Consider the following 25933-nt stretch of genomic DNA (forward strand, 5'->3'; position numbering starts at 1 on the left):
TACGGAACTTCCCGGCGACGCCGACGACATAAACTCGCCTGGAGTGTCCATATAATCGCTATCGCAATAAAAAAAAAAAACGCGTCATGCGGCAGCCGGGCTCCACTCTCGTGCTTCTTTCTGGACACGCTGCGCCATCTAGTAGCACTGCCGAGAAGCCCGCTCGGGGCGCGCCGGCGGCTGCGAACGCTGAGAATGGTTCCCTCGCTTGCCGCACGCCCAGTGGCACATACTCAACGACCCAAGTTGTCGAGAGGGTTATTGAAGAGCGGCACATACCCAATGACCGAGTTTGGTATCAAAGAGGTTCAGCGAAAACTGGCACAACACATACTATAAATCACTGTTGCAGTATCTGCGTTAAACGGACCTGCATATTAGTGAAGTATACCTGAAACGGTTTCGACACATTTCGTATGCGCGTAGGCTAAAGCTCAGTAAAGCATTCGCGCCACAATTTAAGTGGAGCGTCTCATATTATGAGAGCTACGGACGATTTCAAGTTACCCTCCTCCCTAGCCATGCTCTTTCTCCTCAACTCGTTCTCCGAGCGATTGGGGTTAAGCCACGGAGGAAGGAAACTAAGGAGAGGCCCTGACGTCACTCTTTGTGAAGCTAAAGTGAAGCCGGAAGTTGGCGTTGCTCATGGCGTTGCTCCGCCTATCGGGCCAGCTCTCCTCTCTTGTTTACATTTCTCGCGAAACCACGCCGCGCTGCGCACGACCGTGCTGCTCGGACCCGCGCGCTCCGCAGCAATACTAAGCAATCGTTAGCACGTTAGCATGATTCCGCGAAAGAGGCCAAAATTTCCCGCGGACATTCCTTCGTCCGTAGCCATTGCCGTGGCGCGGTACATTGCGTACAGCGTTGCATGCGCGTTCATTTCACGAACTTTAGTTCCTCCTCTCCCACCTGGCCACAGCAACATCCGGTAGTGCACGGTCCAGATAACGCAGCGCAACAAAGCACGGAGACCAACGCAAACCTGCCCGCACGGCGCCTTTGCCACGGTACGAAACCTACGGAGCAACACGTGTGAGCGCACAGAACCATAACAAAGCCGCCATTGTGGCCCGAAAGGTGTGGCCGCTACAGCAAAGAAATAAAAAAAACAGCAAGAAAGAGCAGAACATACTACGTCATTTCCTCCACACTTTTCTCCGGAGGGGTTAGGGCCTCTCCTCAGTTTCCTTCCTCCATGGGTTAAGCTCAGCCTTCACTGGTCCGTCATGATGTGACGTCGTATCGCCTACTTGCGGTGCATTGTAGCCAGTGCGCAAAGCCTCTCCAACCTCTCGGCTAGCCGCCTGGCTGTCGATCCCTAGGGAGAGCTATCCAAGCGGCATTGCAAGAGCGTTCTGCCGCAGCGCCGAACGCGTCCGGTATTCCGATAAACACAGGCGAGATGGGCGTTTTGACGGACGTGCCGAGGTGCAAACGTGAGCGGCCTGCACAGTGCAGCCACTCGGTGGCGTCAAGCGCAACCAGTCAGACACTGCGCTAATATTGCTGTAACCAAGTGTAAAACATTATAAACATTTAAGAAGACAGCGTGTTCACGATTACGCTGCTGCCAACATTTACCAGCAGCAAAGTAGAATACACTTGGTCACTGCTATATTAGCTCCGTGTTTGTCCGGTTGAGGTCAGCGACACTAGGTGGTCTCACGCTGCACAGGCCGCTGACGCTTGCGATTCCGCACATCGGCAAAATGCCCAGTCCGCCTGCGTTTACCGGAATACCGCACACGCTAAAGGTAGTGAAGTGACGGCCGCAAACGCATAGATCCTGGCGCTGATCGAATACCAACAGCCCGATGCGCTGCAGCCACTCCGCTCGCCTGTTGCCTTGCAGAGCAACAGGATGTGCAGGTTGACATGTCGTCAATCGGTAGATTTGTAGCCCACAACTGAACAAGGGCGATTCATGGTCTTCGCGAAAAGAAACATCGAGGCCAACACTGACCGCACTGCTCGCGTCAACAAGGAGCACATTGTAACACAAGCAGACGACACTTGCAGGCTGTTTGTGTGGAGGGGAGAGGGGGAGGAGAGGCGGTATCATTGTGAAGACGAAGAGGTGCAACAAGAGGTGAACCGTTGGACCATTAGGGTTACAGAATGGGTACCAAGAGAAAGGAAGCGCAGTCGAGGTCGGCAGAAGACTAGGTGGGGCGATGAAATTAGGAAATTCGCGGGCGCTAGTTGGGATCGGTTGGCGCAGGACAGGGGTAATTAGAGGTCGCAGGGCGAGGCCTTCGTCCTGCAATGGGCATAAAATAGGCTGATGATGATGATGGTGGTGGTGATGATGATCGTTGTCTCTTTGTCCACACTTCAAGTATGCTTGCAAGCAGCACGAAATTCTGCAAGCAGCAAGGTCAGGCGGCGCATCTCTTATCCACTGAGAATCCTCATCAGTGGTGAATTTTGCTCGCGCAATTAACTGCATGGTGAGACGCACAAAGCGAGGGCTGGTCGTTCTCCAGAGAACAATAAAGGCATCATTCTTTAAACAAACAAAAATGTGCGGTTTTTGGCTTCAGACAGCTTTTTTGTACGCTTGTCTATTTTACTTTCAATAAATTTTTTTTTTCTACGATCCCGTAGTCAATATGAGCCTGTCATAGGCATACGGGAGCAGCGACGCGGATGAACTTTAGTGTTCACTTCGAAAATGCCTTGTCATCGGCCGTGAGCGAAGCTAAGGCCCACGAAAGTTTTTGGAATATTACTATAAAGTTTTACTGGCCCCTACATGGGAGGTAAAATGCCTGAGTTAATTGCCATAATGTTCACAATAGTAAACACTGCAATTATTGTAAATACCTAGGCCCTGTGTACTTTTTTTTGCTCCCCACATCTGCTCTTTATCGAATTCTGTTCCCTCATCACATTGAACCCTCCCATTTCTGGGTAATGTACGGGTGTCATCCATCGCCAGTGCGGCTAGCAATACTCTCTATTTTCCTCCAAAAAGCACATATACAGTCAGTTAATCCACAACCTAACGCGAGCTGACGCAGGCTATTCGTTCTTGGCGCGACGGAGAAGACGTTTTGTGCGTGTGCGTGGGGGAGGGGATCAATCCCATGACAACATGAGCGGAAAAATCAATGACGAAACGTGAGCATCCAATCGAATAGCCTGCACAACTGACGTCATTTGCGCTAACTATGCGTACGTAGATTGACGTAGATACGTCAATTGACGTTACACGTATATTGACGGGGCTGCTGAAAAATCATGGGAGCAGCGCCGCTGCGATCGGCAGCGATGTACATCTTTAAACATTATTATAAATTACATGAGGTATGCGGAGCGGTTCTGTGTCACTTAAAGATTAGAAAGACGTACCCTAAAGACTCAGTGAGTTTGTACAAAATCGTCTGGATCGTTTCAGGACCTCTTTAACGCTCAAAATAGTTTAAATGAACGGCATTGAAGCCTACGAAATCTGAATCGTGAGGGCTTATAAGAGCAAATGGCAGAAAAATTAGCTTCGTCCTTATTTTTGACGAGCCGTTTGCCTGCTTGCTTTCACGCGAGTTTGTAGACGCCTTCCTGTTGCGCCTTAATAAATAAAGGTTTAGCAGCACTCTGGTGCGAGTTAGTTGGTTTATGATCTTGAAGCAAACTTTTACCAGCTCGAAGAAAACGAAACGAAAGCTTGCTTTACAAAAAACGTTCGCGTGCAAGTTATTACACATATTACGCACTTAAGGAACTAATAATTTTTGAAACCCAGAAAGATTTTGTGTAATTTGCAATACGACTATCGTTTTAGAAACGATGGAACCCAGCTTTTAAACCCCAGGAGAGAAGCAGACAGACACACGTGTCTGTCTACTTCTCTCCTAGTGTTTTCGTCTTAAAGGCTGGGTTCCATCGTTTCCAAAAGTATGTACCAACAGCCTCAGCAACAGACTCTTCTACCACTATCGTGCCTCCGGCAAAATCACAGTCCGTGTGCGTTGCGTAAACGAAACCAAATGTTTACCACGCTGTTGACTGCACTGCCCCTTGCGTCAGTGCATAGCGTAAATTTGGCGTATGATCCTACAACTAATAACCGTCGCCGTTTCGTATTCACCCAGCGCCCAATAGGATCCCTCCACGAAACAGCGAATACTCTGGAATCGGCGTGGTCGAGCCGGCGATGAGAGATTGAGATGCATTTACCTGCCACTGGGATGAGGTGTTCGCGCGAGCGTCAGGTAAGCCAGCCACACAGAACGCCTTCGCTGGACGCGGTCGACGACCAGCCCTCGCAACGGCGCTCTGTCCGCGCCCTACAGCCATCGGCGAGCGTCGCGTCAATTTACTGCGATTACTGTATAACCCGTTTTCCGGTGTAATCGATTGCTCGTAAGTGGCTCTAATTAACCGGTACCACGCTGGAACTTCGTCTTTCGGATGCCTTTGCGACTCTGCTATCCATCCGTACATCCATTGCTTCTTTTTTAAAGCATGAGTTGTAATACGTCTGTTGTAACCAATCACTTAAACAAAAAAGTTTACTTGTTAGTAGTTTTGTTTAACTTTCGTTGCTTCGATTTTGCAGGTGATGTATTTAGGCTGCGCACTCTTGGTCATCCTTGCCCTGCCGGGATCGCTTGGCGTCCCAGAGGAGAAAAAGGTAGACAACGGTTTTTATTTTGTTTGCTTCTCCCTTTCTCTTATTTGTGGCAGGCGCCTAATCTTGTTAGCGCGGGCGGATGGAAATAAATCATGTTCGTCGACGCTCTTTTTCCTCTTTAGCCTGCACCAAAGACCGAGCCATCTCAAGCCATCGTTTATAACATTCCAAAACCTGTAGGATTTGCTCACATTGCAGAACATTTCGATGATATCGACGCATTCAAGGAACGGTGAGCGAACCTTTTTTTTGGCTTCAGTACTGTGTAGTACGTTTGCTGCTCGCCTCGCTGCGCCTTCTCATGAGTGCCATGGTACTTCTATGAGGTACTGTGGTAGGTACCGCAAATAACATGTTGCACTGGTACGTTTCCCCCAGTGTTCATTAGTTCAGCTATTGCAATCGACCCTCTTCAACTTTGAATGACTAGCACAATACTGCAAACCAGTTGCAGCGGGCCGCGAGGTACTGAGAATTTGAAGCCAGACAAGTACCGTAATTTAATAAAGATTCATTAAATTACATTCATTAAATTATATAGACGTCATGTATATGCAAGTCATCTCGTCATTGCGAGTGTAGTTGGGAGGCTTGTCAATGAAGCAAATGCACAACTTCATTGATATGACCCATGGTCATGTGCCTATGATGTTTAGCTGTTCCTAACCATGGTGCCATAACGCACATTAGGTGATTTTGTTGTTTCGTACAGACATTGCATGTTGCCCACTTATTCTGCGTAACTGTGCCGCCATAGTACCATATTAATGCTGGTCCTTTTCTGTTTTTGAACCTGTATTCCAGGTGGGTGGTTTCTGAAGCGAAAAAGGATGGAGCAGAAGAAAGTGTAGCTAAATATGATGGTGCGTGGAAATTTTGCTTTTTCAAGTCTGATAAGACCCACCTGCTGCAGCTTTTGCTGTACGAGTTTACTTGCTTCTAGCAGATGTCTAGTGTACGCAGGATTAGTTTGAACTTTGCCATGTTTTCTGTCTTATTTATCTATTTCAAGCAAACTTGTAGTTCGTGACACAAAGCCATAACTGTGTGATTGCAGGTCATTAAATTGTTGCTGTATGTCTTGTACAGTCTTGACAGGGCAGGAGTGGAAAACGGGAAGCAATGGACAGGCTGTCTTGCCTTGGCCATCTCTCACCGTGTTTTGGCCTCTCGAGTTTATGTTCAGTCTGCATCTGGCTGTACATATTGAGATGAAAAAAAGCCATTACATTTGGCAAGGTTGCACATAATTCTGTCTAGCTGTTATTGCGTGATACACATATGAAAAAAATTGTGTAGGGACTGAGGGGACCTCATGAGGACGTTTTTGTTATCCACAGTGTACAACATTCCTTTCAGTAAATTTGAACCACTATGTAACACAAAAAAGATGCAATTTTATTGATATAAATGCTGAAAGTGCTGAATGTTTGGCGGGTGTCAAATTTATATTAATAGCTTGAGAGATGGAGGTCTAAAAAGGACTTGGAAAGTTATTTTTCAGAACGCAGATCTTCTTTCTGTCAGGAGGAAAAAAAAGTTATTAGCAATTTGGGTGACATAAAGGTGACTTCTCCATGAATTTAGTGAGAATCCTTAGTAACCTGAAGCAACTTGTAATATTTTCAGGTAAATGGGAAGTGGAAGCATCTTCCAAAAGCCACCTGAGAGGAGACTTGGGCCTTGTTCTCAAGGTAGGCACTGTAGTTTGGCCTGTGTTGTCTCACTAAATGACAGAATTAGATCAGTGAGTTGTTTTGGTTCATGGAGATAAAGTTCTGATGTTCTTTTACAGTCCAAAGCACATCACCATGCCATTGCTGCAAAGTTGAGCAAGCCATTTGCCTTTGACCACAAGCCCTTCGTCCTTCAGTGAGTGTAGCCATTACTGAATCTGGGTTTGCTCTCACTTTTAACATATGCAGTTTTATGTAGTTACATGACAGGTAGCATCTGTTTGGTGAATGCTATGCTTGGTAAACTTTTGGTAGAAGTCTGATACCCTATACAATTGATATAGTTGACTATACGGGGTTCAGGTTAGATGCGAATGGTCGAGAAAAAAGAACTTACTGAAAGAAACGTTGAGAAAAAAGAAGAAACGTTGAAAAAGAAAATGTTTTCTTATGTTTTTTTTTCTTGCACACCTGAAGTAGTGGCCAAAATTTCCAGCCCCGAAAAGTAAGAACTTCAAGTTTACAAAATTTTGTGCAGAAAGAAGACCAAAAGGTCAAAGAAACAGTGCAGTTGATCTGTGCATAGTTTTTAGCGTTTTGCTTGTTTGCATGTGTTTTGAAACAGTTGCACTGTATTTGTGGAAAATTAGTTTCAATGTCGCGCTGACTGCAGCAGACGTGCTTAATTGGCCTTTCTAGTCAAGCAAATAAAATATATATTGACGGCCTTTTCCTATTCTTTACCTGTAAGCATGGAGAATTGCCCTGCTACAAATATTTTTAGTGGACTGTGTGAAACCATTTATTTCCAATTTTTTTTAAATATTTCCTAAAAAAAATTTTCTGGCCGTTCAAAATGTACGAAAATGATGCTGTATATGGCATTGCATTACTACACCCAGTGCTTATTCACTTGACATTGCACTCCAGGTATGAAGTGCAGTTCCAGGAAGGGCAGGATTGTGGTGGAGCCTATTTGAAACTCCTTTCTGACCTGGACGAGAACAAGGACCTGAAGCAGTTCAATGACAAGTCCCCATACACTATCATGTTTGGACCAGACAAGTGCGGTTCTGACCATCAGGTAAATGTACTTGCACAGTTCCTCAGAGTCATAAAGCTAGATAACAATGCATCCAAAAATGCAAGTCATACCAATGATGACCAACTCTATGTTGGGACTTAAACTTACTGCACAGTATGTAAAACCCTTCACTTTCATTGCCCTTAGTTTTTGCAGATTTTTCAGTTACTATAGAACATAAAGAAATTAAGGACAGCATTGAAATTTTGAATGCTACAATTACATTACTGCTGACTTCGTTATTTCGTAAGCTAATGGAAAACATAATTTTGAATCTCTAATGGAAAATAGTTGGCTTTTATAAGAAACTGTGCACCACAATTCAGTGAGCATGTTACTGCAGTGGCTATGTTACATGAGACTAGCACTTCTCGAGTCTTGTAGAAATCAAGGACAGATCAGCTGAATCTTGCAAGACATGCCAGAATAACGGTAAAGTTTGTTAGCTGTGATAATTCAACCTGTAATTTTTCTGAGATATTTGTGTAGCAGAAATGTTGGGTTTTGCAGTATACTTTCTCAGCTATTTAGCCCTTCTTTTCAACCACTAATCTGTGCTTGCGTCCATCTGCAGCTGCATTTTATCTTCCGCCATCGCAACCCCCGGAACGGCAGCTACGAAGAGAAGCATTGGAAGAAGTCCAAGAGCGTGTCAAAGTTTGACGAAATCTTCAAGGACAAGAAGCCCCACCTGTTCACATTAGGCAAGTGCAGCAGTACTTATCTTGCACCCGGTACACTGTTTTGAACAAATGAAAACTGAACAAAAGTTAAAGCATGGCCCAGAATGCATCACGCAACAAATCAGTAATCAAGTATATTAAAATTCTCCTGCATCATAGTTTTTTGCTCTTGCTATTCTGTTTTTGTCTAACCTTTTCTAATTTTTTCATAACAGTGCTAATGCATTCGTACTAGTGACATGAATTTTAGCTCCCCAAGATTCCTTTGAGGCAATTGAGAGTATATGCAATGTTAAACAGAGAAAACTAAGCAGCTACTTCAGTTAAGTACATGCAGACCATTTTTGTGTTGATGTGGGGTGGTCTGGTCTGTTTATAACATTGATGTCATAGACGTTCGCTAAAGAGAAGTTTTCCATTCACTATCCTTTCTGCAGAAGGATCTGGAAAGTGTGTCTCAATATTAGGCCTTCCTGAGCATATCTGAAGGGCAACACAGTGCAATCAACTTATGGTGCCATATATAATGATAACAGGCTGTATATGACGATAACGGGGTCGCTCTTGTCTACATCATATGCTGGAGGAGGTTCATAAAATAGGCCCACATACTATGGTTAGTGATGGACGTACCCATCGTTAATTGGATTAGTGGAAACTTTGCTCTGCTTTAGCATTTCATTGAGAATGTAGTTCGTGCTCTTAAAACAAAGGGACATATTGCAGGTGACTGAATTTTATTTGGCTATGTGCTTGGTAGTCTAAACAGTAGAACGCAATAAAAACTGCCGTTCAGGCTGTATGTTGTGTTCAACCTGTCAAACAGAATGTGGCTTTGGTCTTTTTTTAATGCTTAATGAGGACCTCTTAAATAATAGGGTTGTTCAAGTAGTGAAATTTTCAAATTTCACTACTTGAACTTTCCAAGGATAGAAGTGCGATACTACTCCGTCGCACATTGTTTTAAATGTACAGAAACATTGTAAGAATGACCAAATAATGAATTGCTTTTCCTAAAGTGAGGCAACATATTCGCATATGACTGAAAGTTATTGAGCAGAACTTATCTGCCTGAGGAGTTCACTCAAGAACTCATGCCCGTGTGCAGCGACCGCAAATTCCCCGAGGCCTGGTTTTTCAGAACTGCCCTCACTTGCATCGTTCTCACTCCTTTGAGTCTCCAATAAGTATTGTCTCTTACATATTTGAATGTAACAAATATTCAGCAATTTCAAATAGTGAATTCTCTAATCAAATGCAAATCAAATAGCAAACCATTCATGTGAGAAATTTTTTTTACATTTGTGCACACCTTTTAAAGCTATCTTGCATGTTCTACAATAATGGCTAAAATCCCTGGCATAGGCAGTGAACCAAAGTTACAGGCACTGTTAGTGTGGTTAGGTTTTTCAGGAGCTAACTCTTTCCACAGTGTCTTCAAGCATTCAAATGTGCTTCAAGCAGTGGTAAATAGGCTGTTGTGGCATTTCTGTACCGGAAAAAAAAAAAGATGTTGGCTGTGGTGTTCGCAGTGCTGTCACCTGACAACCGGTTTGAGATTCTTGTGGACCAGCGAAGCGAAGTCAAGGGAAGCCTCCTGGAAGACTTTGAGCCACCTGTGAACCCTCCCAAGGAAGTGGAAGACCCAAACGACAAACGACCAGAAGACTGGGATGAGCGTGAGAAGGTGCCCGACCCAAACGCAGTCAAGCCTGATGACTGGGATGAGGATGCACCTCGGGAAATTCCTGACCCAGACGCCAAGAAGCCTGTTGGCTGGCTGGATGATGAACCCAAGCTGGTGCCGGATGCAACAGCTGAACGGCCCAAGGTGAGACACCCATAGATGCATTGAGACAGCTTTTAAAGGGCCCCTCACCAGGCACCATTAAAATTGTGCACAGTGCTCTATGTCTGCACTGTAGTACTTGAAGAATGTTGCCTGCTACCATTACTGCAGCTGGCTTGTGTGTGCGGTTTACTTCTCTTCTGCTGCTCTCTCTTACTCATTATAACACCTTCCCTCCATGCAAGGTAGTCAACCAGAACTACTTCAGGTTAACCTCCCTGCTTTTCTCTCTTGTTATAAATTGGAAGTTGTAAAGCCCCATTAAGGAAGCATTCTACCACAATATTTTTTTAAGGCTTTAGTAATAGTAGACATAAAGGTAATTGTAACGTGAGGTGATGGTGCAAGGGGGTAATTTGCACTTTCACCGCAGTTGGAAACTCTGTCTCATCAGGAATTTTAAAGGGCCCCTGAAACGGTTCGGACAAATTTTGTAGACGCGTAGGGTACAGTTAAGTAGAACATTCGCACCACAATTTAAGTGAAGCGTTACGTATTAATGGAGCTACAAGCGATTACAAGTTACCCTCCTCCCTAGCCATGCTTTTCCTCCTCAACTCGTTTGCCGAGCGATTGGGGCTAAGCTCTGCCTTCACTGGTCCTGCGTCACGATGCGACGTCACATCGCCCATTTCCGGTTGTTTTGGAGCCCGCCCACGCCCGCAAGAAACCTCTCCGCTAGCCGTTCGGCCGTCGACCCCAAGCGAAAGCTTTCGAAGCAGCGTGCGTTGCGAGCATTCTGTCGTAGCACCGAACGTGTCTGGTATTCCGGTAATCACACACTACCTGAATATTTTGACGGAACGATAGAGGCATAAACTCAAGTTGATAAAGGAACTTTAGCGTAGACGTACGTGAGCTGCCTGATCGGTCTCCACGGTCCAGCCACCCGCTGGCGCAGAGCTTAACCAGCCAAAGAAAGAGCTAATATTGCTCTAACCAAGTGTAAAACATTTTAAACATTTACAAAAACAACGTGTTAACGATTACACTCCTGTGAAAAATTTACACCAGCAGCCAAGATTACATTTTGTTACTGCTACTGTGTGTGGTTGAGCTCTATGCCACCAGGTGGCTGCACCGTGCAGACCATTCACATTTGCGCTTCTGCTGTTCATCCCCTGAAACCACACGCAAGGGGACACGGCCAGGCGCTGTCCCCTTGCACTTGCGTTGACCCTAATACCGGACTCTCGAAACGCTATTGCGTTAGTAATCTTCCGGTGTAAAGTGACGGCCGCAATCGCACAAATCCTGGCGCCGATCGGATAGCGGCAGTACGATGCGCTGCAGCCAGTCCGCTCGCCTACTGGCTTGCAGAGGGACACGATGTCGCAGCTTGACATATTGCCAGTCACTACGTTTGCAATCCACAACGCAACAAAGTCGAATCATAGCGCTCTCGAAAACACAAACAGACACTGACGGCGGAGGTCTCGTCAAAGACGGAGCACGTTGTAGCACAAGCAGACTAACTTGCTGTGTGCCAGAAGTGCTCAAGTGTACTGAAAAATTGTTCTTGTGCATTCTCTTTATGTTACTTTCTTGTTATAAAAACAAATTAACTAACATTCCAACTATTACGAACATCATTTGTTTACCATAAAGTTGGAAAATTTATCGATCACGCGCCCTGGTTAGCCAATCGGATAGCTCGCCCCACTGACGTCAATATGGGTGATTTCGGTCATATGGGTAGGGGCGGCTTAAAATTCCACCGAGCAGTGTGCTGCGATCGGCAACGATGTGCATTTTTAAAGCCTTATAATAAATTACACGCTTTACGCGGAGCACTTAGATATGTCAATTAATGATCAGAAGGACCTACTCTGACTCGGTACGTTTGTAGAAAATCGTCAAAATCGTTTCAGGGTCCCTTTAAGACAGTTTTAAGACAAGTTTTAAGACAAAGTGGGCACTGGGAGAGCCCAGTGCACACAAATGATATTCCTCCCTTGCCTTCTCTAACATAAGATCCAAGGGCCCACGTGATGTTTGTGTGGCGATTTTTTTTTTTTTTTTTTTGCCGTCATGCGCAACTGATTTTTTTTTTTTTTGCTTTTAAAACTTTGTCTTAAAATTCCCACTTTCTGTGTGGCTTGTTTACGATTTTCACAATATTAACAGTTCTGATTATTTTTTTATTTGCATTCAAATATCGGCAAAGCTAATGTCAAAACGACACGAATGCAGATCCTGACTGAGTTCGCTCCCTGATTTTTGAACCCCCTTGATTATTTAGACCTACCTGTAGCATTGCCACCCTCTCTATAAACATATAGCGTAAAATTTCGGATGCCGTTACAGGGATATTTCATGAAAGAACTTCATGAATCTGAATCCTTGTGGCACCATAAACCTCTGCCACTGGCACAGATGACTTTATCTGAAACTTAGACCAGAGTGCGTTTACAATGTCCCTCCAAAACAAGGCCAGCAGACATTAAAAAAGTCATAATCCTAAATATGTAAACAGTTTTTATTATTTAACCAAATTTTAGAATTCATTGGGTTCAAATTTTAAACTTCTTAGGTCTAGTGATATTTTCTGTGCTGGCAAAAAGAAAAGCTGATTTAAGAATAAGGCACCAGGCTTTCATTGGATTTTCAGCTGTTGTTGCACCCTGTAATGGTGTAACATTTTGCTGCCACAATCGTCACCACATGATCTATGCATCACAGTTGTTTGTTTGTATTGCTGAGACCCTTAAGCATTTTTGCATACATAGCATCACAGTGGCTGCAAGTTTACTTTGGGAGACCAAGAGTGCTGCTGCAGTCCTTTATTTTTGTTGCACTTGTTAAAGTAGCCAGGGAAAACAGGACATGCAGATCCAATGTGCATGTTGGCATCTATGTGAAGTGAAGCATTAGTGAAGCGGTTCATTGAATGCTATGCAACTTAATGCAATGCACACAATATTGTCGGCACATCGACGTCGCTATGGCCAAGGTGACGTGTGACGATTATCGAAGGAAGAATGGTGATGATAGGCGCACGTGCAGAGAAGTATGACGCACATGATAATAGATTCAAGGATTCGAGACCCCTTGTGTAATAGTGGCAGGTACCCATTCTGGAGGATTGGCCAAGAATGGGCTCGTAACAAGCTGGCTAAATATGGCGTAGCCACCTATAGAAAATCAAAGAAGCCATTGTGCTTGAAGATTCTTATGAGCCGACGTTATATGTACAGAATTTATTCTATTCTGGTTCTGTGACATGTGGCATGTTTTCTTCAACAACAGTACGTCAACATGTAGTTGGCTATCTGCTTTTGTTGTTTTTGATGCAGCAATTTCCACTTGTGAATTTACTGTTATGGCTCACAGTTTGGCAAGCAAAATTGCATGTGAAATAGTCATTGTCTCTGCATCTCAACTATTTTTGGGAGTCTAGGTGTCAAGTCTATATGTGCAGATGCGACAAAGCTTAGAGAAAATTCATGATTTCTAACCTGTTCTGTTGCTGCCCGTGTTTACTGATAATGACGAAGCAATAAATCTGTCAGAACTCAATTGTCAACAGACAGTATTATTAATTGGCACCTGAAGGGATAAACCAGTTTCATCACTGAGACAGCACCAAAGGACGCAGTACCCAGGATAGTAGGCAAAGAAAGCTACGTTTAGAAAAAAACTTCATTGTGGCATAGTCATCCGGAAAACTTGTGTAAACGACTCTCTATGATTTCGGCTATTCAGCGAGCTGTCATGCCTTGTTTGCACTGTTATTTGCTTTCAAATGATGAAAAAATGCTGAAACCCATACATGTCACAAAAGATTGACGAATGAGCTGGACACCACTCTTAGAGGAGGGCTTATCGATATAAAAATTTTGAAATACACAATGCACGCAGTTGTCCACAGAAGCATCTTAAAGGGTTAAGGGAATACTAAAGGCAAACATTGATTCAACCTAGATTATTAGATTACCCTTCCAGAAGCCTCATAATCTTAGTTTTATTCCAGGGTGTATGAAGTAATTTAGCCAGAGAGAGTAGGCATTTTGAATGAAAAAGCTGCAATGAAATTGCATACAATGAATGGCTCTTGCATAGCTAAACCAGCATTGTTGGAGGTCATATTCTACAAGATACTGCTGTGCATCTTTAGTCCGAGGCCTCAACAGTGAGAGCGTTCCAAACAGCACTGGTGGAGCAGCACTAAGAAATTACCTCGATCAGCTCTTTGCTAGAACTTGACAAAATTTTCTTAATTTTGATATGGGAACCATGACTGCATTTTATGTACTAATTATGAACTAGACATACTACTACTACCTGGGAGCTGCTCTGTTCTTTGTAAAAGTGACACTTCGAACATATCAGAGCACTTATCTGTCACTTTGGCTGTACTTCATATTCGCTTACAGCATAACCTGGCAATTAAATGCAAGTGTGTGCACAAAGGACTCCTTTTTGTTTCTTGCCTGTAGGTGCAGTAGTGCTCACCCTGCGGTGCCTCTTTTTCTCACTTAGGACTGGGATGACGACATGGACGGTGACTGGGAGCCACCACTGGTCAACAATCCCAAGTGCGAAGCTGTCGGTTGCGGAGAGTGGAAGCCACCTATGATTAGCAACCCGCGCTACAAGGGCAAGTGGAGGGCTCCGCTTATTGACAACCCTAACTACAAGGGAAAGTGGAAACCACGCAAGATCCCCAACCCCAACTTCTTTGAGGACCAGAACCCTTTCCGGATGACAGCTATTGTGAGTTCATCTTTGATGGAGTGCAAGAGTTATGGAAATGGCAGACCCATAAATTGTTCATGCAATTAACACTGTACAATGTACATTGGGGGGCAAATTAGTGGTGCTAGATCGATGGCAATGAAATTCTTCTGCTGAGTGTGGGGTTGTGGGTTCGATTTCTAATCCCAGCAACCATATTATGATGAAGGCGAACTGCAAGAAACGCTTATGTAATGGGCTCTGGGTGCACAACTCCAAGTGGTCAAAATTAATTTGGGGCCCCCGACCTCATGCCCACTATACAGCTTGAAAATGTTAAACCCCACAATTCAATTTTTTTCCTAATTAGGATCCAGATTTCCTAACACTTTGGACCTTCGTCAGTGCCTTAATCATGCTGCTGCTTCATATTTTACCTGTGATCACTCAGCACAAATGAGAGGGGAAAATGACTTATTATTTTTATTTTCATTATTTTAATGAAAATGCAGTGCCTATCTTTAATTGTACCCATTTTTCTCCTTCGCCACTGCATTGCTTGAGTGTTTCCGGAATGTTTGGCTTCGGCAGCACGCTCGCATCTCTGTTGCTATGTTGCACATGCGACTGTCTGGGTGGGCTAACACCCTCAATACAGAGTTTTATGTGAACAGTTTGTGAACAGAACGGTACTGCACACACATGGCCCCAAGTGCCAGGGTGCCCCAAACGCTTGCGTACCCCTAATCTAAAACTCTCTGTTGTCATCTTGGTTTCATCCTGTTGGCCAGGAAAAAAAAAAAAAGCTACACTTCAGCACATAGCAATAAAACAGACAGAAATAGTTACCTGGCAAACTAGGCTTGAATCAAAAGTACATTGATAGAGTATGGTCAAAAGTTTGAAATTAATTCATTTCTGTGGCGCTTATTGCACCGAATATCTTTCCTTCCAGGCAGCTGTAGGCTTCGAGCTTTGGTCTATGTCCGATGGAATCCTCTTCGACAACATTATCATCACAGATGACACTGTGGTGGCCGACCAGTGGGCTGCTGACACTTGGCTCCTGAAGAAGGAAGCTGGGGATCGCGATACGGTACGTCCTGTTATGCAGGGTATCTGCTTGTAGGGTAGACATCATGGGATATTGAGTTAATGGGACTAACCAGATTGATCTACAGTACTGTTTCGGTTGCTTTGATTAGTTTGGCACTTCTGTAATTTATTTTACTAAACAGATAAAATTATAGATGGCTTGTTTCTTGTAGACTATATTTGTCCACCTGAAAGCTTTCCATGTTGTTTAAATTGTAATTTAGCTTTTAGATTAAATAAATAATTCAGTGACCTAATTCCATGGCTGTGGCTCGCTTTAAAGTATTTTTGGAACGAGTCATCACTCACATTTAGTAGGACTGCAAATTCGGCAAGTTGGTGACAATCCATGTTCAATAGCACTATTTTCGAAAGGCAGGGTGTCTACCAACCGGGAAAACCTGGAATTCTCAGGGATTCTGAATAGCCAGGAAATGCTCAGGGAACGTAAGTTGCGATAGTGCAGGCTCGTGTAACAGGGAGGAATCATAACGAATCGTCTCTGATGCCGTGTCCGCAGAAAGAGTTGCCAGTGCGCAGTCAACGACCGACTTTCCGGACGCCCGGTAATTCAGACGTCTTCGCGGCATCACCACGTACCCCATAGAGTCAATGTATAAGAACGTCTGGAATTTCGGATGCAAGACAGACGCCATCCGATTTTCCAGACTTTTTGCCATGAACGCAGATCCGAAACAGCATTAATCAAAGCCTCCATCGCCGCCGTTTTGATTATCTCGCCGCCTCGAGTCGGCGCCCGCATGCAGATCTGCTGGCAGCTGTAGCCACCACTGCGGAGTTGACTGTAACTGCGGCAACACTAGGCCTAGCTGCTTCGATGTTCGCTTTTAAGCTTCTTGCTGTTCTGTGTCGTGTTTTTCAGTGAAAGAATTCACCGCTGTCAGCAGTGGCACCGGCTCCACCTTTGTGGTCCTCGCGAATGGCTTCGAAGCTTGGAAAGCACGGCGTGTTGCATAATGCCAGTTGAAAGTCAGGTTCGCCTCAGTACAGAAACGTTACGCGGTGAAGCATAACTAGCGTGGGAAGGGGCAATTGCCACGGGACTCTGTATATATTCCTTAATTATATACAAGTGTACCAGCAGGCTTTCAGAGCTATTTCGGATATGCCTGTGGTGATTTGAGCCTGTAAGGACAGTAAAAGACATTGCACTCATTTTTTCCAACTGGCCAATTTTTCGGACGTTTTCGCGACCCCTAGGGAGTCTGAAAAGTCGGACGTTGGCGATACAACTGACCAAGAGGATGCTTCAAATGGTCCGTGGGGCGAACACGCGGTGCAAGGAACATAACAGAAAGGACTTGCGCATTGAGGAATGAATGGGAAAGGAAGCGTGTCGCCGCCACCGCTTTGAAGGAGGTTGAGCTCAAAAAAGTGTTGGCTGATGCCGAAATGCAGGTGTCCCTCTTCCAAACCAAAATAATCTTTAAAGCAGTGAAATGCAACACTGAGGCGTTTTGCACAGGCTGACAGTATGTCAGGACAGTTGAAGTTGACTATCTAGCTGCTGAGAGATTCTTACTTGTGACAAAGTTCAGGCCTAATACCAATGAGCTTGCTATCAGTTGATAGAAATAAGTCATATTCAAAAATATTTGCTTCTGTATGCATCTCCTTTTTATTCGTATTTGAGAACGTTTGACTCTATTTGCAATGGGTTTTACCATTTTTTTTCGAAGACACTTTATTCGCTGTGCACTTTACTAACCCCTCCCTTCTGTTCTCTTTTTGAATAAAATAAACACTACTCCCTACTATTCAAACTGGATTAAATATCTGTTTTTAATTTTTTCACATGCTTACTAGAAAGTGACAGCATCAGTTGACATGGTGTCAACCAATCTTGATATAAAACAAAGTTCTGCGTCACTCAGGCAATATTGCAAGAGTACTCAGGGAATTTGGAAATGTCAACTTGGTAGACACCGTGACAGGACAAGGCAAACACAGGACAGCTCATGTCTTGTTTTTTTCCTTGCTCCTGTCGAATGTAGTGCTGTTTAAGATGGATCACTTACATTGTCCTTGCAAATGTGGTATTTGCTTCAGGGGCTAATCGGCTTATTGATCAGCATCTTCAGTTTGTGGTGTGTGGATGAGTGTGCTCTTTACAGCCGACCAGGAGGCGTGACCGCAAGTACCAGCGCCTTGGCTGGTGCTTGTACCTGACCTACATTGGCCTGCCCGTGGGACTTTACTTGTACTACATCTGGGGCATGGTGCAAGAGGTAGCCTGTCTGGCTGGTTGCATATGTGTTACGCAATGCAGAGGCGGCTGGCTCTTGTGCACTGCATTTTTAGATGTTCAACAAGAGCTGCAAGCTGTACAAGTTGGCGCAGTAATGCAATGTCAAAGCAGCACCGAAGACTGGTGTGGGGACATGAATGCAGGCTCCGTGTCACTGCCTCTGTCATGTCTCTTTCTGTCTTGTTTGCACTGCTTTTATTTATTCTTATCGTGTGTATGTCCTTGCACATCAGCATTTACCTTGCACACACGGCATCAAGCCAATTCAAGATAGTGCTTGTAGAATGCTTTCAGCACTAAGATCATGAGTAGTTATACATACATTAACCTACATTTTTATTCAAACAACAAAAAGACTGTTTTCCTGCTTTGTTTTCACTCAAGTTTTGTTAAAAGATGGAATTATTTGGTTTGCATTGTTCAATAACGCACACAACATTGGTGCTTGGCTTGTTTGTACAGTGTTTTAGTTGCCAACAGATGGTGAAACAATGGCAGATTGTTTCTCTGATGGCGAGGTATGCGGCCGTTCCTTTTTGTTTATTACTGGCATTCTTTATTTTATCTTGATGAATCGGGCAAGCAATGATCCTAAGTGCTTTATAGAATGATGCAGACCAAGAAATGCTATTCCATTTTGAAATCAGAGTGATAACAAAGTGGTAAGCACAAAGTCTATAAAATGAAGGTTGCTGTATGTTAGCATTTCGTGTTGGAAGCTGCCATGGAAAATGTTGATACAAGTGGTGCTTAGAAAAAGATAGGACAATATCATACTTGCTTTGCTGTAGAGGCGCGCCTTGTGCTTAGAGCTCTTGCTGCTTTGATTCTTGTATAGGATGGCATGTTCATGCGCCTCATCAAGTACACCAACAAGTACCCATGGCTCTGGGCTGTCTACGTGATAGTTCTGGGACTGCCCTTAGTTCTGATCATCACCTTCTGCTGTTCCAGCTCACAGGTGAGCTTGTGGCTTTGGCATGTGCAAGTATGTAGGTTGCAAACCATAAAAGAACGCTTTATACTGCAGGCACTATCATGGACTAAGGAGATAAGAAAAAGCTAGAGCTAACTAGAATGCATTATACAGAAGAACCCTGTTATATTTCTTAGGGGACCACAGAACGCATGATTTGTGGAAACATGCGGTAATGGTTGCAGCAGCACTAAAGGAGAGGCAAAAAAAGTTGACCGTCACATCAATTTCTATTCGAAATTGAATAGCAAGTAAACAAGACTACTGAAAACCCACTAAATTGAAACTATTGAAACAAGCTATTCAAAACATCTGATTTTCAGTGTCGTTTTCATGCCGTCAGTGTAATGCAGGCATTCGCACTGTGCAGGCAAACACATGACCCTATCAAAACTAAATGGGACCAAAGTTTCAGAGCAAAAGAGTGAAAAAATAACGGAAATGTATCAACAAAGTTTTAGTGCATTTTGTTTCCACATTTGCTACTTTGTGTTATTTTGGCACATACGCTTAGTTCAAGGCTCATGCTATCTTAGGCAACCGAATACGTAGCAGTTGAACCTTAGGTCATTACTTACAAGATGTGCTCTGCATTATAGTTTCCCGCTGACGTCTCATCTGTCTAACGCTAGAGCATTCGAGTCTAATGATAGTTGCTTTCTGTTTTGCTAATTTTCAGCTTGGCATGCATGTGGATGTAATGAGGTACATCTTACACTGTGTGATGTAAACATTTCGGTTACTTGTTACCAGCAGTCGTAAGGACGAGCAATTGGAACAGGCCTACAAATTTACATGCAAAAGAAAGGCTATTCTTTATGGTAGTACCTTGTAGCTGTTGATGTTTGAAGTTGTAAGGGAACGTTAGCAAACTTGGCTATAATTTACACCTTTTACGAACTTACTGCTGCTATTTGTTGCCTAAAAAAAACTATATTGATCGCTTGGATAATGGATAATTGCTTGGGCTCTTTATGAGAATGTCTTACCAGAAGTTTATCCGAAAGTCCTCGCCACAGTAGAGGAAAAATGCCTGCTGTGCATCGCTAAAGCTGCAGCGGGAGATATTAGTCCTGACGGGCGAAATGCAAAAAATGCCTTTGTCCCGTGCATTAGGGGAACATTAAGATACCCTGGTGGTCAAAATTAATCCAGGGTCCCCCACTATAGCGTGTCATAATCTAATCATGGTTTTGGCACATAAAACCCCAGAATTTAATTTGGAAATTAGTCCTGGACAGATTTTTTGCCCCTTACCGCATGCCACGGACGGAGACCAAGCAGAGCAGTGACGTCTGTGCAGACCCACATGACCAATCAATTCAAATTTGCATCTGGTGTAAGCCGGACCCCAGTTTTTGCACTCGTGTCTACTTATGTCAACTCTCATTCGCACTCACACCTGTTTTGTTGGCTTGGTTTGTGATTGATTTTACAGTGGTGAGTCAAACTGAGATGTCTCCATAGAAAGGTTTTTGGAGATAGTGCTCCAAGATCGATTCTGTATGACATGATGGACCCTAAATACAATGACATGGAGGCCACACCCAGTACCTCTTTCTCCTTGTCTTTTGAATGCAGCATGACCAGCATGATTGTGCTCTTAGTGGCAAAGACGTCATTACCAAGTATTACTTGCGTTAAGAACGTAAAAAAAGTGCCGAGCTGTCTGCAGACGAAGTACGAAGTGCGCGACATCCCACACCTACACACACACAGAAAAAGAGAGAAGGAGACATTATCGCGCTGTCGCATGACTGCCGTGGCGGCAGCACACGGCTAGTCCATGTAGCTGCACTGCCATAGCAACATTTTACCGTTGCCGGCGTGGTGTGTTTTTACTCCAGTGTGGATTTGTCTTAGCAATATAGTTAACTGAATTTATAAGGGACAGAGGCCCTCAGACTGTCCACCTTTACAGAGTCTTAACAGAGCCAGTTACATTACATACGAGGAGCTTTTTCTTTAAATGAGCCAAACCCACAAACCAAAACTATGTGATATAGAGCTGTAATGACAAGAAAAACTAGGCAACTTTCCTCTAGAAAAAGTATCAAATGGGGACAACTAAGGCAAACGAACGATGTGAAGAGATCGTATTTTTGATAAAAAATGTGCCCGATCCTGCTGGTCTACCGATCAAAGTGAGTCTAATCCACTCGCCCTATAGGAGAGCGCTTACCGCACAATGTGATCGAGGCACTATGGCAGCCTCTTTGCAAGTTGTGCTCCCAATTTTGTTACAGCCTTCAACGCTGCTCAAATGAGCAGACATTACACATGACGCTCCCTATGCTTTCTTGACAAGCAGATTTTCTCTGTCCATATATTCCCAGTGTTCATGAAGCATAGCCCTGCCCCTACTTGCTAATGTTGTAATAGCTTTTGTACTAAAATAAGATCAGACTGTTCTGAAAGTTCTTTTCAACATTTTCTGACCAGAACAGCATCAAATACATCCTAATGAGTAAAATGTGCAGCATAATTTTTCATTACTTGTTGCAGTAAAGTTGGTCTAGCTGACATGTAAAACATATCCTATAATTGCCCTGATGACAATTTTTTTGTTTCTCTCAAATTTTATTTAGGTGGAATTGACCCATTTCAAGAAAAAAGGACTATATATATTATATATATATTAGTGTGAGATTTCCATCATTGTGATGGCTTAGGACAGTGCAAAATGTGTGCTGTGGTGTGTTTGATGACTTAATGTAGCGCAAGGGCACAACCACAAAGAAAGACACATATGCACACAGTCACAGATACTGCGATTCTTTTTGGTTCTGCCCTCGTGCTACATTATGTCGCTAAGCAGGCACAGACTTGCCCAACAACTCGTTTTCTATTGCTGTGTTGTGGCGTGCCGATCACAGGACAAGAAAGTGGCAGCGGCTGCTGCTCAGCACAAGAAGAGTGACGATGCCCCTGTGGCCGAGGAAAGTGCCGAACCAGCTGCAGCTGAAGAGGAACCGGTGACTGCGCCTATCGAGGAAGAGGAAGAAGATGAGGAAGAGGAGCCTGCTGCGGCCAAGAGTGCCGACAGCCCAGATGCAGCGTCTGGCGACAAGGAGACCACTGCCAGCAGCAACGAGGAAGGAGACGGAGCGGTGCGTGTTGCGCATGATGCTTGTTTCCACACATATTGAGGTGTTACATTATGTTTAGACCACTCCGTTGCATACAAGCTTGGGCTATAAAATAGAGTGCACGATATACGTTGTGATTACCAATTGAAATTGAACTGCTAGGTAGCTGGTTTCTGACTTAGACTACTAAGAGTATCAGCAAATATTTTTTTTTAATAAGAATAATTTGTGATTTCTTGGTTCTATACAAGGTGAGGACACCCTGTGTAGGTATGAGAAACAGCAAAAAAAGGCAATGTGCCAAGTTTGGTGCTTTGGTGTTAAGTGTCAGCATCATTGACCAACTGCAACAAAATGTTACATTGGCTAAATTTGTTAAAAAGTGAGTAGCATGTACCATTAAACCACTCTTGGAAAGAGCCGGCAACAAAAGATACGATTTCAAGCCTTAACATGTCTACATCAAATGTACAAAGCAAAGCCACGCTTTAACGTCCTTTCCGCACCCACGGCTGTATAGTGTCTGTAGTGGGACAACACTATAACAAGAGTGTTGGCAGTAGGCATGTTTCTGTCAGCCTCTTGCTTCGAGTCTCCAAAACTCGAGATTACGCAACTTCCAGCAAAGAAATGCACAGGGAGACGGCACATGATGCTACGCCATCTCTAGTCGGCAGATGGCTACAGTAGAAAAGGAGACGCGCCAGCAACATACCCCCCTCACGAGAGATTGATCATGTTGCTGCGAACTTCCTCCCTTACCCCTTTCCTGTACAGGAAGATGATGCTCATCAAGCCACTATCCTTCTTGGCTCACCCTCACACGCTTTCACTCGCACCTAAAGTATACAGCGTGTCGGGCGGGATAGGATCCTATCACACTTGGACCATATACAGAACATGATGCTGCTCTGCTTGGGGGGTCTCTCTTGGTAGGGCAGCCAAGTGTAATTCAATCATTTGACCATCTTTGTCTGTATTCCTTCATGGCAGAAGTGAAATTTCGTTTTAAGCTCAAATGCATGCCGTTCTATGTACAAGTTACTTCATTATAAGAATTTCATCATGCTGAAATTCGTTGTACCGAGGTTTAACTTATTGTTCAAACTGCATTTGTTTCAAAAAAAGGAACTGTCTGTGTGTACTACAGTGAAATTGCACAGCTGTGCAATGGTGTAGTGTCTAAGGAATTTATAGAAATGCCTTTTAAGATGTTATTTTGCAAATGCAAAAACAATACCAACATTAATGATAGCTTTCCGAATAGTCTCAAGTGCTTTTTGTGACACCCAATCATCACTGCCTTTAGTTCTGAATGACATGAACAGCACTGAATACTGCTGGGGGACAGGAAGACTGCTTGCAGTAACTTTATTTTGGACATTATCAACCAAAGTACAATAGTTTCTTGTCACACCATGTAACAGCCAAATAAATAACAGACAACATAGACTATATTTCTGGCACAGTAACAAAGACAGTTATGTGCCTCGCCTTATACGTACATGTGTGTTGCTTGTAGGATAATTAAAGCAGTTATCAATCTATTGATAACTAACAACTTCCAAAGCAAGGCACTGCTGTTGCTATGAGTACTTGTAAATAAATACTAGTGGCCAGCTGCTTTCTGAAAATATGTACTTTCACGTATCAGCAATTGGTGCAAGTTGACTGACTAGTGAGCTGCTCTTAGTTACATTTCAGCCTTCACTTTGTTCACAATCCCAACCGTTACCATTACATGTATACTTGTGATTTCTGTAGCACAATTGTCTTGTAATGGAAACTTGCACACGACACTTGCATGTGGATACTAACTTTTACAGATATCCACACTTGAATGCAGCACGGCAGTGATATGAATATATTATTTGGTTACCGCTTCTTACAAGCATTGCTTTTAAAACTGAGTAGTAAACATAAATGGCATTGAGCATGCTTCGCAGGGTGCTGCTTAAGAATGTGTGGATGTCTGTACCGTAACATTAGTGTCCTTACTCTCTTGCACCTTTTCTTTTGGTGGCAAGTAACCAAGCACTGTGCATTATTCAGTGCACACATAGACAAAAGCCTGAAAAAGATGGTGTCACCCCCCTTTTCAGGATGGCGAGGACGGAGCTGGAGACTCAAAGCGGTCGCCACGACGGCGGAGGCCCCGAAAGGAGTGATGTGTCATGTGAAGAGACTTCTTTTTGTACCCTGCCCAGCGGCAAAAGGCTTGGTAGCAGCTGACTGGACTGCATTTCTCTGCAAGGGGTGCCTGCAAAAGTAGTGGCATCACCAGTGTGTGTGCATGACAGCTGAAACTGGAGTGAATGTGTGTGTGTTTGTGTGCTTCTTGAAAACTTAAGTTATTATTATACTTATTACTGTTCAATAAAGGTTGCTTTAGTTGTACCCACTTTTTTTGTTTCATCACACCATTCCTTGAAGAACTTGTTCAGCTTGCTCCTGGAGATCCTCTGCCTTCTTCAATAGCAGCAGCTGCACCAGTAATTTATTTACAGCAAGAAACAAAATGAGCACAGTACGCTATATAAACTGCTGGTGTGGTAGCTATCACAAACTGCAGTGGCCATATTTGAAACAAGAGCTTGCAGCCACTTGGCCATTGCCAAACTGAAGACTTGCTTTGTTGGAAGTACACTTCTAACAAAGCAAGGTTTACTAGCTGATCATTGTTGCAGATGCTTGCTTAGCTAGTAAGCATGGTGTACCTTCATTTCCTATGTCTAACTTGTGTACATACACTCTAGAGTGCACATGGTCCTCAAAGCCATGACACTTTTTCATTCTTTGAACAGACTAGTTCCTACAGACCTATTTCACAGCAATCCCACGGGCACCTCCATGTTAACAATTGATGTGCGCGACTCCCCGGTGCGCCTCGGCAAATATTGTGGATGGTGACTGGATGAATGACTCAAAGCTTTGGCAACGGCTTTCTGAGCTCGTTATGCCTTATCCAAACAGCTCAAGAAGCATATACAGTCGAACCTCGATATATCGAACAGCGCGGTGATCGCAAAATAGTTCGATATAGCCGGAATTCGATATATAAAATCACGTAGAAAATGCGTCGAAAACTAGCGCAAATCAATCAATGAACCAATCGTGGCGCAACAGATACTCACATGAAGCTTCAAACAAAGTATTTATTTTGTTCGCTGAAAGTACTGAAGTAGCGTAGCCTGCTTCATATTGGCAACCGCGTGCTTGACCACGGCGTCCTCAACATAGTCCAAACGGTCCACAAGGGACAGTCCAGTGCCTTCTATTGCGCCGCAGTAGCGGCGTACAACGGCCAAAGCAGCTACAGCCTCAGTTGCAGTCGGGAGCGGGGCAACATCAGCGCTTGCTGGATCAGCCTCGGCAGCGTCTTCGTTTGGCCGCTCAGCAGTCACTTCTGCCGCGATATCCACGTCTGTTAACTCTGCCACTGTTCCGGTGCTGTCGTCACCGCCAACAAAGTCCGCAATGCACATGATGTGTGGCTCAGCACCGACAAAGCACTCCAACTGGCTCCCCGGCCGCCTCAATCACGCGCGCACGGCGGGGGCAAGCCTCGCCGTGCGCGCGTGATCGAGGCGGCTTGCCCCGCCGTGCGCGCATAGGTGCGCGCGTGATCGAGGCAGCCGTGCTGGCTCCAAGCCGCCGCGTGTGTACGCCGCTACGTTCAAATGGCGCCCTCGGCACAACCGATGTGGGCAGCTGTCGTACGCAGCAGTCTGGTACGCCGATCGCGCCGCCGCTATCTTCGAGAGTGTTGCGGGAAAGCTCACCTCCTGTCAACAGAGCACACTTGGTCTGGGGCGGCGGAGTTCGATATATCCATTTTACATCCGGCCCCGTTCGAAATAAAGAATTAAAAATGCATGCGATTTTCCATGTGATAT

At 44.2% G+C, this 25933-nt stretch overlaps 2 protein-coding genes across 4 annotated transcripts in view; one reads left to right on the forward strand and one right to left on the reverse strand.

Annotated features, from left to right (window-relative positions):
• Positions 1–4096: 4096 nt before the first annotated feature.
• Positions 4097–24434, forward strand: LOC126536916 (calmegin-like). 2 transcript variants are annotated; one of them, XM_050183976.3, is made up of 14 exons: positions 4097–4217; positions 4565–4639; positions 4762–4871; positions 5444–5502; positions 6269–6333; positions 6435–6511; positions 7246–7399; positions 7974–8103; positions 9615–9913; positions 14414–14647; positions 15564–15704; positions 18811–18933; positions 21825–22058; positions 24140–24434. In XM_050183976.3, the coding sequence occupies exons 1-14, from the start codon at positions 4173–4175 to the stop codon at positions 24203–24205; spliced, it is 1812 nt and encodes a 603-aa protein (XP_050039933.1). In that variant the 5' UTR covers positions 4097–4172; the 3' UTR covers positions 24206–24434. The 2 variants fall into 2 exon arrangements, with proteins under 2 accessions (XP_050039933.1, XP_050039934.1); XM_050183977.3 differs by lacking the exon at positions 4097–4217 and adding an exon at positions 4239–4368.
• Positions 5514–25933, reverse strand: part of mus301 (mutagen-sensitive 301) — a 67191-nt gene continuing 46771 nt past the window's right edge. Inside the window, exon 19 of one of the 2 annotated variants that reach the window (XM_055073603.1) lies at positions 5514–6159. In XM_055073603.1, the coding sequence (XP_054929578.1) occupies positions 6133–6159 (27 nt within the window). In that variant the 3' untranslated portion in view covers positions 5514–6132. Of the gene's footprint in view, positions 6160–24436; positions 24522–25933 lie in introns of those variants that run through there. The other variant, XM_050183672.2, reaches the window with a different exon arrangement.

This window comes from Dermacentor andersoni, chromosome 4 (genome assembly GCF_023375885.2).
Source record: "Dermacentor andersoni chromosome 4, qqDerAnde1_hic_scaffold, whole genome shotgun sequence".
NCBI classification, from domain to species: Eukaryota; Metazoa; Arthropoda; class Arachnida; order Ixodida; family Ixodidae; genus Dermacentor; species Dermacentor andersoni.

Coding starts and splice junctions, on each gene's coding strand:
- LOC126536916 (XM_050183976.3), top strand. CDS start 4,173: ATGCATTTACCTGCCACTGGGATGAGGTGTTCGCGCGAGCGTCAG. Junction 7,400..7,973: donor AGTGCGGTTCTGACCATCAG/GTAAATGTACTT, acceptor GTCCATCTGCAG/CTGCATTTTATCTTCCGCCA. Junction 22,059..24,139: donor ACGAGGAAGGAGACGGAGCG/GTGCGTGTTGCG, acceptor CCCCCTTTTCAG/GATGGCGAGGACGGAGCTGG.